Raw genomic sequence first — 15,620 nt, forward strand, 5'->3', positions numbered from 1 at the left:
AGGCATGTTTAGTTGCCTTCATTCCAACAACTGTAACAGTACAAAAGCAGTAAATGTTGATTTCTCACTTTATTTATAGTTATTTTATTTCATTTAACATATTTTGATAACATTTGGATTCTTACATCTACAGTTAAACAAGAATATGCAGCTTGCTTAAAAGCTGTGTTATGAGAGAAATCTCTTGCCACACCTGGATTAGATTTGGGTAAGAAATCCCATACTTCCTCTGGTGTCTCCAGGACAGTGTCTTTTGCTTTGGGAGCTGTCCCTGCAGCTGATCTTCTGATAGCTGCCTCTGAACTTCCAGCCAAAAATCAAGCTCAGGGATGTTCCCCACTACATGAAATTCAGCACGTTACCTCTGTTGAGACCAGCGTCTGAGATCTCCTTGACATCAGATGCCCCTGTCTTGACCATCCAATTCTTTTTTAATAATACATTTTTATTATTTTCTCACTTATATAAAACATCAGATTATAAAAGACAGAAAAAATGAAAAATAGGGTACAGAAAATGAAAACACAAAAATCATAAAATAAATATATAATACTAAATTTAAAAAATTAATTCAGAGGTTTCTTATTTCCCCTTACTTAATTACCTCTGCTATGCTAATAATATATTAACTATAATTGCAATGCATACTCATTTGGAGAAAAAAAATCTAGCCATTAATTTTTTAATCTACAAAATTTGCAAAAATTATAAAAATACCATATATATGTATATGTATCAAAATACAACCTCCTTTTTTTAACCACTTCAGCACAATATGTAAAATATAGTTTCTATTTCTTATCAAACTCCTGTTTTGGCCTTCTATTTACAAGATTAGTTAACTTGGCTTATTCTTTGATGGACCACAGTCCTGTTTGACACCAATATCCCTTGGCTCAGCTATCTCCTCCTGCAGGCAGTGGCATGTCATCTTAGTGGATTTTTATTAGCTCAGTGACCTTCACCAGGTCAACATCATTCATCATCTCAACATCAATCTTCTCCAATATTAACCTCTCATCAAAGTCAATCAGTTTCTTGTTGTCAATCTCCTATGCCTTCTATGGATTCTTGTTGACACTGATTGACTTCTCATTGACATCAGTCACCTTCACCAGAGCCAGTGCCAAGACCTTGTATGCCTAATCTTTTGATCAAAGAGGCTCCTTCAATTGCCTCTGACAATAATGTTATTGAAGTCCATCCTTCAACATTTGCCAGTTCATTCTCCATCTGAGACCTGGGTTACCTGACCCTGATACCCATATATTCAGTGCCATTGTTGCCCCCCATACTTACCACCTCTGTCACATGGCCATTCTTCCAGACATGAGCCAACTTCTTTGAGACTGAAACACTCTCAATGAACATTAGCTCCTACTCACTGTTGCCATCATGATCCATCACCTGAACCATGGGTGTCTGATCCAGAGGAGCAAAATCATTATTCAGAAGATGAGTCTGACTCTACTTCTAGGTTATCTTCAGACAATGTGGTTGGGAATCCTTCCCCTATTTTGCCATCCAATGACATTAGGTTATACTCTGAACAGTTAATTAGGATAGCTAGATGTTTGAATCTTGAGTATGAGCCAACTGTTCCTCCTGAGTTGGATCCTATGTTGGACATACTTTATTCAAAGAACAATGTGTCAATGTGTCTTCCATTAATTAAAGGGTTCTTCAATATGGCACATGCTACTTAACGAAACCAAGGTCTCATTACACCTCCGCTAAAAAGGTGAAAATCCTATATAGGATCAAGCCTGAAGGTTGTGATTTTCTTTCCACTACACTCAGGTGAATTTAATGATCACCAACTCCCTACTATCTAGGCACAAGGGGTATGTGTGTGGTTCTCATTCATTTCTATTAGATCATCAGTTTTAAAGGCTAGTTTTAAAAGAAATGGGAGTGCCACATTATCTGATTGTTTTGATGAGCAACCTGAACAAGGGGCTACTGTTAGGAAAAAATATGGAGAAACAGAATGGTTTCCAGTTGGCAAATGTGTTAGGCAAGTATACCTCTTCATTCTGTATGCAGAACATATAAGGAAAGCTATATTAGTTTTAGATGAATAAAAATTGTGGGGAGGAACATTAACAATTTGAGACATGCAAATGTTGCTAAATTACTGGCAGAAAATCTTGAAGACATGAAACGACTACTGTGAAAGTGCCGAAGAAGGACTACAGCTGAATATCAAGAAGACAAAAGTAATGACTACTGGAGAATTACTTAGCTTTAGGGTGGACAATGAGGAAGTTGAAATTGTTGAAGATTTCCTATTCCTTGGATGCATGACCAAACAAAAGGGAGACTTCAGCCAAGAAATCAGAAGGAAATTAAGACTGGGAAGGGCAGCCAGGAAGGTTCTTAAGTGTGAGGATGTGTCACTAGAAACCAAGATCAAGTTAATTCATGCCATAGTATCCCTATTACTATGTATGGGTATGAAAACTGGGCAGTGAAGAAAGCTTACAGAAAGAAAGTAGATTCCTTTGAAATGTAGTATTGGAAGAGATTTTTACAGTGTGTTACAGGTACTATGGACTGCCAAGAAACAAGTGGGTTTTAGATTAAATCAAGCCTGAACTCTCCCTAGACGCTCAATTGGCTAAACTGAGAAGACAAGAATCACTGTAAAAGACAATAGTGCTGGAAAAGATAGAAGGCAGCAGGAAAAGAGAAACCAAACATGAGATGGATGGGCCTGTAAAGGAAGCCCCCCCCCCCCCTCAATTTGCAAGACCAGAGCAAGGCTGTAAACATTAGGATGTTTTGTAGGACAATGATTCATAGGCCCCTTCCGCACACGCAAAATAATGTGTCTTCAAACCATTTTCACAACTGTTTGCAAGTGGATTTTGCTATTCCGCACAGCTTCAAAGAGCACTGAAAGCAGTTTGAAAGTGCATTATTCTGCATGTGCGGAATGAGCCATAGGATCATCATGAGTCAGAAGCAACACATTCAGTGGTATGTTAGATGTTTAGAGATAATGGCAGAAGTCTTCAGTCCTTGCATTATCTCCTGTGGCTGTTTTGAATCCTTGAAGAGAAAAGTGGGTTAGAAACATTGTGAATAAATAGAAATATTATAATGCAAGCATTATAATGAGAATATATTATAATGCAAGCATTATAATATAATCTTATTATATTATATAATATAATGCATTATATAATATAATGCAAGCATTATATTATAATGCAAGCATTATAATAAGATCCTCTGAAGATGCCAGCCACAGATGCAGGCGAAACGTCAGGAGAGAATGCTGCTAGAACACGGCCATGCAGCCCAGAAACCACACAGCACCCAAGAAATATTATACATTTCTCCCTCTGCAGCTTTCAAAGCATTAGTGAAGGAGGGTAGAGGCCTAAGCAGGAATTGGGTCCAGGGATATTGGGAGATGAAATTATGTAGGGGAAATTGATTAGCCTGCTGGGTAGAATTATGAACTGAGTTCAGGCAGGTTCACATTACTGTTGATATTAATTTATTCTGTTACAGTGTTGCTTATACTCCTGTGGGGACAGATTTTTGCATCTGGTCTTGTTGGTCTTGTTGCACAGTTTTTGTTTGTTTGGTCCATTGTTGCTGGTAAATATCCATTTTAGATTAGGGTGCTGTTTTGTAAGCAAACATAGCTTTAGAATTTAACATTTTAGAATTTAACATTTAACATTTTCTGAGGAAATCAATTATTTTCTTTTAACAGTTCTTCAACATTCACAACAGATCTGTATGTAGAGCCTAATAGAAATGAGTTTTCATCACAATTACAAGGAATTGTGGATGGATTTGAAAACATCATTGGTATGTAATCCCACTTAAGCATTGTATTGGTATAGTGCATATCTACTCACACTTTTATCCCTCTCTTCCTCTGAGAAACTCAAAGTGATATATATATAATTACTTTTCTGTGGTCTTTGTTCATCATATCAATGAGGTTTATGCCTGTGTAGAACTAATGTTCAGGAACTTATTAGCTTTGATGTGCAAAAGTCTTTCCCTATCAGTAGCACACCTGTGACTGTACAGGACTAACAGAAGCAGACCAATAGTGTATGGGGGGGGGGGGGGGAAGAGGGGCCAAGTGACCCAGGAAGCACCTGGGTCACGAGTGGGGCACATTTTACCCATCTGCCCCTCCCTCTCCCCCCATGTGCAGACCTCAGATGAACTCCCCCTGCCGAGCTCTCCTCTGCAAAAAAAAGTTCAAACCTTTTGCTGAGCACATCAAGGCTAGCAACACACTGAGGGCAGGGATGAGGCCAGGGAAGGAACGCCCCCTCCCTGGCCTTGTCCCTGCCCTCAGTTTTTTGCTGGCCTTGGTGTACTTGGTGAAAGGTTTAATTTTTTGTGGGGTGCGACTCAACAGGGAGAGTACAGCTAGGGGCTGGGTGCAGGGGGGCAGTGCCCAGAGCAAGCCTCAGGTGCCATTTTGTACAGGTACACCACTGGAGGAGCCGCACCTTACTGCTCATCTCTCATCTCTTTATGGTATCCTCCTTATTACTTAGGAGCAGGAAAACCATTTGTGTGTGGATTGGGAGTGGCATTCCAAATCTCTGTACCATTCAGGATCTGAGATGGATCAGTGAGTGCAATGGACAGAAGTTCAAAATGGTGGCCATTAAATCTACTGTTCCCCTTCTGTTATTGGCAGACTTGTTTGCTTCTGATATTTGAAAGGCAGCTATTTCTGTATCTCCATCTGAGCAACATACTGCACATTTTTATGGCTCCTCATGGCGTCATCTCATCTCTGCTTTCTCCATGGAAAAGGCATAATATACCTTATCTATTTTGGGCCTAAATGTCATTGGGAAGGCAGCACCTTTGCCTTGTAAGGATAGTCCATTTAATAGGGGCAACTCATCACTCTCTGGGAGAGTCTACCTGCTCTATGACATTTAATAGGAGCAACTCATCACTCTCTGGAAGAGTCCACCTGCCCTAGGACAGAATGTTTACCATCATCCTTAAAGGGCAGTGTTTTATCTTGGAATTTGATTTAGTTAAGTTTGAGAACTCTTGCCTAAACCCTTAACAGTGACAGAGCTCATAAAAAATGATTGGAGATAGCATTAAGAACTCTTCTTAGTTCCAGAGGGGTTCCTGTGCTTCTCATAATCATGACCCCTTAGAAGTATAAGAGTTTAGTTATGTATTTTTTGTTTAAAGAATTATCTTCATAATAGTATAAGAATGGACTCCAGTATTAAGCTCTTATTCAGTCTGAGATCACTTAGATTTCAAGTCTAATCAGAAGTGTGGTACTATGGCTTGCTGGAACTCATCACTGGAACTGGAGTCAGTCAGACCATCAGCAGATTCAGGGTTGTGTCTATATGGCTACAATAAAATTCTGTGGAGGCTTCAATAGTATTTATACATTTATTCATAAAATTTTGCTTTGATTTTTTTTACTCAAGATTTTTGCCAATTGGTTAACAGAAGTTTAAAAATACAAGTAAAAACAGAAAGACAGTAAAACTCAGCTAATGAAAACAAAATTTTAAAATTACCTTAGAATAGTAGGAATGTCTACTAACCTCCAAATATTTGGAGTAATGAAAGCATATTTGATCTGCCTACAAATGGATGTCAGGAAAGAACACAAACAGATTTCCCAGGAAAAAGCATGTTCAACTTTCAAAACTCCATAGAAATGGCCCTACTTCAGTTGAATCAGCCTTCCTAAAGGAAGGAACTGGGAACAGAGCCAAACATTTATTTAATTACAAATGGGAACCTACAAGAACCTGTGGGAGGCATCTCATTTTCCCCTCTCTCACTATTTCCTCTTTCCTGATAGCTCCCATAGCCTCTCCCTTTTTCCTGCTTCCTTCTTTCCTTCCAGGGTTGCCAACCTCGAGGTGGGGCCTGGAGATTCCCTGGAATCACAACAGGTCTCCCAACTGTAGAGAGCAGTTTGTTGGGATTGCCAGCTCCAGGTTGGGAAATTTCTGGAAATTTGGGGGCAGAGCCAAGGGAGGAAATGGGAAAAGATGTGGCCTCAGCAGCATATAATGCAATTAGAGTCTACCCTCCAAAGCAGCCATTTTCTCCAAAAGAACTTATCTCTGCCATCTAGAAAACAACTGTGATTCCAGGTGATCTCCAGGCCACCTGGAGGTTGGTAACTCTCATTATCTGGAAGAAATGACTACTTTGAAGGAGTAATACCCTTCTGAGGTTCCTCCCCTCCTCAAAAATCTCCAGGCTCCCCCCCCCCCAAACATTCTAGGAATCTCTTTCCCATCCAGCAGCCACCTACCTTTACCTGCATTTCCATTTTAAGCTTCCCTTCTCCCCCTAGCCCAGCAGCCTCTACCTAGGAAAACTGTGACCCAGTTGTGTGGTGCTGACTACGGGCTAGACCCAGTGGCAGGGTAGGGGACTTTCAAGGACTTGTGGGGCGGAACCTAACTTTCCCCTATATTCACCTCCCCACACTATTTCATCTTTCCTCCTCCTGGCAACCACCTTGCTCTCTTCCCTCTCCCTGCCTCATTCTTGCCTTCTCATCCATTCATCAACCTCTCTTTTAGCTGCCTCCCACCTTCAGCATTTATTATTAGTTTACTTCATTCATACCACACATTCCTCCCCAGTGGGTACCAAAGCAGCTCTCCTAACTTTGTAAGGTAGGTTAGGTTGAAAGTATAATTGGTCCAAAATCACCAAGTGAGCTACCACAGCAAGATAGGAACCTCAGTCTCCCAAACCAAATAACTGCCATATCACACTGGCATTCATAAGATAGCAGCTGAAGAGTAGCAAGCCAGGCCTAGTTGAAACATACAAGTCAGACTGTGTCACATCACCCAGAAGTTACTTCCAGTCCTTGGTTTGCCAGACTTCAGGTGAGAGCTGGAGATTTCCCAGAATTATAACTAAACTCCAGAGGATAGAGACCTGGTCTTCTGGAGAAAATGGCTGATTTGAAAGGTGGACTTACTAGACAGTACTGGGGTCCTTTGCAGGTTTGTAGAAAGATCTGTCTTGCCCATTTAAGCTCCAGTTTAAGTATCCTCAGATTTGGGTGATTTTTCTATTATTGTTTAGATTATATTTTTATCTTGTCTTTCCTCTACCAAGTTCAGTTCATACAAGATTCTCCTCTTCTTCAGTCTATCCTCACAAAAACCATGAAGGCAGGTTAGCCTGAGAAAAAGCAACTGATCCAACTGAGCTTCATGGCTGAATGGCCAAATAAAAATATGAACCTGTTTCACCCTATGAGCACTGGCATATGGAAGTTGTCTTTATGGCCATTGCCATGCAACCTGGGCTGCCTTTTTTTTTTAAAGAGCATTTGTGTTCATGAAAGTGGCAGAAGCCATGTCAACAGCCTTATACAATCAGCATTTTTAAGCAAGTCTCACTTCACGCATTCTCATAGGCCCATGCAAAATAATGCACTTTCAATCCACTTTCAATGCATTCGCAGCTGGATTTTACTATGTGGAATAGCAAAATCCACTTGCAAACAATTTTGAAAGTGGATTAAAAGTGCATTATTCTGCATGTGAGGAAGGTGCCATAGATTATCATACTGAGAATTTCAAACGTATAAACCAGAACCGACTTATATGAACTGATATTTCTGTCTCTGTCACAAAGATGTCTGATGTTTGCCAATGTTCCAAAACTTGTTTGCCATATGTAAATATGGTATTTAAAATGTTGCTACTTAAAATGTTGAAAAATATTAGTGTCCTGAGCTAGTTGTATAGATTGTGGTCTTTACTTTGCACTGCCATATAATTTGTTTGTTTAAATATTTTAATTATCTCTTATTAGATCAGGTCACACCATTTTTTCAAGAAGCTGAGCTGTCAAGTTTTGTCAGTCAATCTTCACATAAAGTGATGTATCCATATAAGGATCACATTGATTCTGAACAGTATTTAACATCATGGCCCAATTGTGATCTAATTCTGGGAACGGATCCAGACTACCACAAAAAAGTATGTTTTGAAATCTAAACTATGTGAGAATATTGTTTGGCTAACACAACTATATATTTTTTTAAAAAATTGCAATGCTATTAAGATCTTCACTCAACTATAAAAAGAGGTAGTAGATATTACATTAGTCAGTTACTTACTACATTGTGAATTGTTTAATGATTTCTTCAGAGGCTGGTGAATAGTTGTACAGGTGGACTTCTGATTTCTGCATTTTACCAGGATATTGGAAATACTTTATATTTAATATGTTATTAATCTTTAAATATGTGTTGTATATCATGGAAAGATTAATCTTGCAGCAACATTAGGATAACCACACATTTAAAAATAGATAAAAATGGAACTAATTCCTTTTTTTACATAATACTTTTTATTAATTTCCTTCTTTAAAAACACTGAACATAAAACACACATAAAACCATTGAAACACATAAGACATCAACAAATATTAACATGTAACAAGTATCAAATGACCCACATTTACAGTTACCCAAACATAATCTATCCTACCACAACTATCCATGACATAAACACATATTTCGGTACATCTAAATCAAATCAGTTACTTCACTTTTCTTTGGTAATTTATTCTTTAACTTTAACTTAAATATCTATACTAAACTACCTTATTTTTCATTCCATATTTTTAATATTTAACCTACAAATATATCTTACAATTCATATTTTAAATTAATTTAAAGAAATTTCTCTTCTTATCTAGGCCCTTTCAATATCCTATAGTCTAATCATAATGTTATCCCTTTTATTGTGATGTAACTGCCCAATACTTATTACTTTGGACTTCCCCTATTAAGTAACTGAATCCCTATTTATTTTTCCCTTAATAAAGGTATGCAATTAATTCTATGATACAACTATTTTCAGATTAACTTATTGCAATATAATCTTGTAAACCGTTTCATATTATATATTCTTCAATCATTTTATTCTTTGAACTCTTTTCTAGATATATAATAAGCTTCCCCCAAGTTTTCAAAAACTTTTCTCGCAGGAGTTCTTTCAATCTCGTCGATAATCTGTCCATATTTAGGTATTTTATAACTTGGGTCATCCATTCTTCTTTTGTTGGTGAAGCTTCATTCTTCCATACTTTGGCTATCCTCATCCTTGCAGCTGTGGAACTAATTCCTGAACTGGCTGCATGTGTTGATGTTGGAATGTACCATCATGTTCAAAGCAGATGCACAGTTTTCTGTTTCTTCCCCTGGTTTTGGTGAAATCTGTTTTCCATTGCTTGTGGTACATTTTACAGTTGTTGACCTCTTCAAATTGGCACACTGAGGGCTTATGTGGGAATAAAGTTCAAGAATTTCAATTCTGCTTCCCAGTTAAAGGTTTTTTATGGTACAAAGCTTTTGGGCACCACATGAAAATCAGCACATGAGAAGAGTGTCTGATCCCGAAGAAAATTACTTTATTCTCTTGGTGGGGTCAGTGCCATTTATCAACTCTTGGCTCTTTGGAAATTGTTGAAGTTTTTTATTATTTTTGTCATCTTTCTAAAATTAGTCACAATATCATCCTATTTGTCCAAAAAAGAGCAATAAAGATATCTTCTTTCCCTTTTGTTAATAATCTCTTTCTATTTATTTTTATACCTCTGTATATCCCTGAGTCATATCAAAACATAATTTATCTACTTATACTTTTGTAATAACTCTAACTTCATTAGCCTTTACCCATCTTAAATATCTGTCTTACTTTCTTGTCTATCCTTCCTACCCATCATATTTCTCAGTTTAATCCCTTGCTCTTTGTTCCTCTCTCGTAATCTAACAAGAAAGAGGGGAAAAAAGAAAGTTCCACATTCAGACTGTCTGGAGTTCTTTTTTTAATTCTTGTTGAAGAACTGTCTTGCATCCTGGATGTCTGTGATCTTCTGATAGGCTCCATTAAAGGTAAAACACAGTCCTTCTATTAGTAGCCATCTAAAGGTATCTTCTTTTTCAAAGCACCCATAAGAAATTTGTATTTCTTTTCAGTAGTATTTCTCATGACAATTCTCTCATTATAGCTAGTTCTTGACCTCAATATTGCATCTTTTGTTTGTAGTGCATGCAGAGGACATCTTCTAGTAATCTTAGGCCCTTTCCACACGGGCCGGATACAGCACCCTAGGGACAGCAAAATCGCCATCCCTAGGGAGCTGTTTGCATGGGGGGCGCAGCTGCTTTGCAGCCGCGCCGCTCTCGCTCCTCCCCAGCGGCTCGAAGCCGCCATTTTCCCACCTCGCTCCCCAAGCGAGGTTTTGGGAAAATGGCAGCTTCCAGCCACTGCCGTGCAAACGGCAGCGGCTGGAAGGCGCCATCTCTCCCCCCTTTCCCAATAGACTTACCTTCCCTGGCGCACCGTTCCGGCGCGTGCTGTGCCTGGGGACATGCCCCCTGCCCTGCGTAACCTCCGAGCGGGTCGCGACAGGGTAGCAAGGGGCGTAATGTCCCCTGGCCTCAGCGACGGGTGGTGGATGGTGAACGCAGGGAGAGCATACGCCAATCGAGGCGCACGGCGACTCCAGCTGGCACCCGCTCTTCCTAAATGTCGTTCTCGGACCGTTTGTGTGAACGGTCCCAGGGGGGTTGGCTCGGCGTCATGTACGCCGACCCAACCCCCAGCGTGGCCATGCGGAAGCAGCCTTAGTGTCAGATACATCACACAGCCTTAGGAAAGATTCTTATTTTTGGTTGCTGCTGACCTTACATGGTAAATTTTGACTAACCCCGGTTATATTTCTCCAACAGAAAGAGAAATAAATTTCACCAACTTTGGAATATAATCTTTTTGATCTTTGTCCTGTTTGAGCATGGTACAGATCCTTATGGCACATTCCGTCTGCTTCAAATCTAGGCAAAGCACTTTCTCTGCTTGGCAATGAATTTCTTTGTCTGATATTGCCTCTTGGCACTGGTATTCAGAGGTTTACTGCCCCTGAATGTGGAAGTTCTGCACAGTTTCAGCACTCAAGACAGATTTTTCAAGAGCCAGTCAAGAAAGTAGATTCTGAGTTTGTGCCCAAGCAGCCCACAGAATCATCTGGTCTTGGCTACCCAGGCCTACCTATGGCTACCCTTACCATATGTTCAAAATAATACATAAGGCTCCCACCCCTCTCTCTCTGGGAAGAACCTTTGGGTCATCCAGGGGTTACATTGGGCTGCACTCTTAGCATTTAGAGGATGAATCAGCAGTGCTTGGAGTTCTTGTAGATACAAGTATGAAATAGGCATTCAAAGAAGAGATGCAAATTCAGGCTTACTTGTACTGTGGCTTATTTGGGCAGATTTGGTATTAATCTAAATTGGCTATTATTTCTGGCAATGCTTGGGAGAAATGCAAAGGAATGAGTAGAGGGTAATAAAACATTATTCACAGCAGTAATAACACATTTTGAAAACATTTTAAGTCATACGACACTTAAAATACTTTTAAGTGTTGTAACAGTTCTTAAACATTTTGAAAGCATTTTGAAAATGTTGTCAAAATTTTTAATCTCTGCTGTCTGCCATGGCCCATTGCTGTGTTCAGATTTGTGAGTTGAGACATGTTCTATAATATGATGGTGGCTTTGAGATTAACTGGTGCAAAAATTGTTCTTTGGTTGTAGTGGGGGAGGGTGGCTGCCCATATTGGGGGGGGGCGGCACAAAACTCAAATTTTGCCAGAGGCTCCATTTCCCCTAGCTACGCCTCTGCTGGGGACAATAGCCGCTTGTCCACTCCAAACTGCATGGCTCATGATTGGGGGGTTGATGTTCCTGCCTTCCACAACATTCCTTTTGAGCTCCTCATAGGCCACCCTGTTGATACCCAACACCCTGTTTTGTTGCACAACATGCTTGTATTTTCGCCACAGTGTGGCATTTGCCAGAAGTCCTGCTGTGACCCTGACTCCTCATCTCTGCAGCCACCTTCTTGAAAGCATCAGTGTTCCTATGGCTCTTTATAAGGGCCCGTTGGACCACCCGCTTGTCCCAGATCCTGAGCAGATCCCTGGTTTTCACCTCCTTCCAGGCGATAGCTCTCCCTGGTGCCTTGGCAGAGCTTCTACCATAAACCCCAACAGCATCTCCACTTGTTCCAACCATCATCTGTGCACACAAATCACTCAAAATCACACCAGTGGTTGCTGCCGACCCTTCCTTAACACTGAACTCAAACTGGTCATGTCTTGCCCAAGGTTCATTTCGGGCCATTGCCACCTCTACAAAAAGGCTGCACTTCTGATTGGTCATCCCACAGCGAGTGGGGGATAAAAAAGCCCCCCTTTTTCCAATTGTGGATAGGGCTCGGCACAGGCCTCAACATGGCAAGTGGCAGCAAAAAACAATGTGGCACAGCATCACATCACATTCCCACTCACATTCTCATATTTTTGTGGAAAACAAGAGACCACCCCCCCCCCCCGTGATATGCCCACTAACATTTGGCCCAAAGTTCACATCTCCCTAGCTATGCGCTCTGAGCAACCAGTACATGTACAGAAAAGAAAACGGGTCTCTCCTCCTGATTAATCCAGGTGAAATGGCACCTGGTCAATACCATGAGCAGAAAACGTGCTTGGGGGAACATTTTTGGAAGGGTGGGCTGCAACAGTCACTGACATGACATCAGGTGACAAGATCAGGGGGGCGGTGGGCGCGGTGGGGAGATCAGGCAGCTAGATGGGGAAAATAAACTGGTTCTGCTCCTGTGGTGTTTTCAATGCAGTAGGTTCTACCCAGGATTTTTTAACAGAATCACCAAATTGATGATTTTTGAAAATCGCAGGATGAGGAAAATATTATGGGGCAAATGCGCTTTAGGACTGGGAACGTCCTAGGATATTTCCCTTGCTCAACCCAGGATATTTGGACTGTGCAGAAACAACTGCTGTAAACTCAACACCGCCCCCCTTTTTTGATATTTAAATTGGATCCTATTTCACTCCTGTTTTGAATGTCAATGAGACAGGTTTGGATTAAAACACAGAGATTTGTTGACATCATTTCTAATTTGACCATGAGGTGCTATTGCTTCTAAAAGGATCAAGACTGAATAGTAAGTCAAGTGCCTTCTCCCAGTGATGCTTTAGTTTGGCCTTGTTAGTATGATGTGTTTGACATTCTAACAATGAGACCAAATACAGAATATAGAGCTTCTATCCCTTTAATATTTAAGAGAAGGTAGTTTGGTCAAATACAGATTATTATGCAATGATTTAACAATCAAATGTATAGGAATCCTGCCTATCTACCCTATTTTCTAATGTGGGGCACATTGGGTTAGTTATTTGAAAAATCACCCATGGGAAAATTAAAGGATAAGATTAATTCCTCAAAATCTTACTGAATATCGGGGTTTATCATTCATTGCTGTTTTGTCTCTACAGATTCTGACCCTTTTATCTATTCAAAATAGTTGCTTGGTCCAAGTAGAATGTTACAGCAGAAACTTTATGAACTACTGTGAAATGGTGGATAAAGCAAAATATATAACTGACAAGATAATAGCACGGAAAAGAGAGCTATCTACACACGATTTTAGATACATGTTGCAAAATTATACAATTGATACTATGGAAATTGTATGCATGATTATTGAAAGGCGTATCTGTATGTTCAAGGTCAACAGTTTTCAGTTTCAAGCTGATTGCCTACCATATTTTCAGGCTCTGCTTAATATTATTCATTCATGCTTTTATGCAGTTATTGAAGCAAAGAACATACATCTTGTGGAAGTAAGTGAACAATATATTTTTACTGAAAGATTTAGGGTAAGATTTCTAGGGGAACTTTTATAATTGACAATATCCTTATGTTTAAAAAGAATAGTTAGACCCAAACTTAAAAAAAAAAATCTTACAGTGTTGTCATCACTAGAGATTAAGGTTCTGAAAATCATGAGGTAAATGCAAGGTGTTGCTGAAGTCAGATGGTTAAAAAAAAGTAGGAAGACACACACACCCCCACACACCAAATGTTAAAACAATGTCTGCTCCTGTAGAGACACTGAAAAATTTTGGATGTCATATAGAGTTGTTTCTCAAATTTACCTTCTTCTAAGTAATAATGTCATCACATATCAATTAGCAACCTAATATGACACCCAAACTTCACCCTCTCTTCCTCTATTTATGGATCCTATTGGATTACAAAATGCTCTGAGGGACCCAATGCCTCCCAGCAACTCATTAGATGTGCTAATAGAGGACAGGTGTGAACAGCAACATCAATGAGAAGGCACCCTGATACCGTGTTAGCTCCTATGCCAAAATAGCCCATGGTATGAACCTAAGCTAAAGATGAAAAAGCAGGGGCTAAGACAGCTAGAGAGAGTTTGGCAGAGAACAGGTGATGAAATGGTAAGAACATCTTATAAGACACTTATGAAAGCAAATGAGGTGGCAGTGAAGGCTGCAAAAAGAGATTACTTCCCAACAAACATGTCATCCACAAGCTCTCGCCCAGCTCATTATTTAGGGTAATTTGGCAATTGATAGCATTATCTGAAAGAGCCCAAAACAGTACAATCCTGGCCCTTAGCTGTAATACTTTTACGAGTTTTTTTGCAGGCAAGATCTTTTCACTCTACCAGGACCTTCCTGCCAATTTGGAGGCAGTAAGTAGACTAGAGACCCCTTGTCTGTCTTTAGGTCCTACACTAAACCACTTCAATTGGCTTTCCCAGGATGAAGTGGATGGAATCCTGAGGGCTGTGAAGCCACCACATGCTTCTTGGATCCATTCCCATGCTGGCTGGTGAAAGCCAGTGGGGACATGGTCCAGACTACCTTAAGAAAATTATTAATCTGTCCCTAAGTATAGGGACCTTGTCATAGGGATTGAAAGAGGCTCTTTAAAAAGCCACCTTTGGTCCTGCCAATTATCACCCAGTATCCCACCTTTCCTTTCATAAGAACATAGGAACATAAGAACAAGCCAGCTGGCTCAGACCAGAGTCCATCTAGTCCAGCTCTCTGGTACTTGCAGTGGCCCGCCAGGTGCCTTTGGGAGCTCACATGCAGGATATGAAAGCAATGGCCTTCTGCGGCTGTTGTTCCCGAGCACCTGGACTGTTAAGGCATTTGCAATCTCAGATCAAAGAGGATCAAGATTGGTAGCTCCATAAATCTATCCAAGCCCCTTTTAAAGCTATCCAGGTTAGTGGCCATCACCACCTCCTGTGGCACACCTTTCCGGGAAAGGTAGTTGACTGAGTGGCCACTGAACAGGTCCAGACTTTTCTGGAAGAAACTTCTGTCCTGGACCAATTTTAATCTGTCTTCCACACTGGTCATGGGATGGAGACCGCCCTGGTCTCCATGGATAATCTCCAGAAGCAGCAGGACCAGAGTGGGTCAGCACTGCTGTTACTTCTTGATTTGACAACAGCTGTCTTGGCTGCCTGCCAACTGTTGGTTTCAAGTTAGAGCATCTCTCAGCTGTAGCAAGACCAGTCAAGAGGGAATTCCACAAGGGTAGCCAAACAGTTCAGGTCAGGGAAGGCAGAGAAGTTACAGAAGCCAATAATACAGTCCAAGGGTCAAAATTCCAAGACTCAATCAGAAGGGTGTCAGCAGATTCAACATTAGTTGAGCTAGTTGCGTCTTTGCCCAGCACTTCCTCTT

The 15,620-nt window shown here is 40.4% G+C and overlaps 1 protein-coding gene across 1 annotated transcript in view; it reads left to right on the top strand.

Annotated features, from left to right (window-relative positions):
- Positions 1-15,620, top strand: part of DNAH14 (dynein axonemal heavy chain 14) — a 306,182-nt gene that overhangs the window by 42,685 nt on the left and 247,877 nt on the right. The window contains 4 exon segments of the mRNA XM_048504880.1: positions 3,731-3,828; positions 7,828-7,994; positions 13,383-13,577; positions 13,662-13,730. Of these exon segments, the coding sequence (XP_048360837.1) occupies positions 3,731-3,828; positions 7,828-7,994; positions 13,383-13,577; positions 13,662-13,730 (529 nt within the window).

Source organism: Sphaerodactylus townsendi, linkage group LG01 (genome assembly GCF_021028975.2).
Source record: "Sphaerodactylus townsendi isolate TG3544 linkage group LG01, MPM_Stown_v2.3, whole genome shotgun sequence".
NCBI lineage: Eukaryota > Metazoa > Chordata > Lepidosauria > Squamata > Sphaerodactylidae > Sphaerodactylus > Sphaerodactylus townsendi.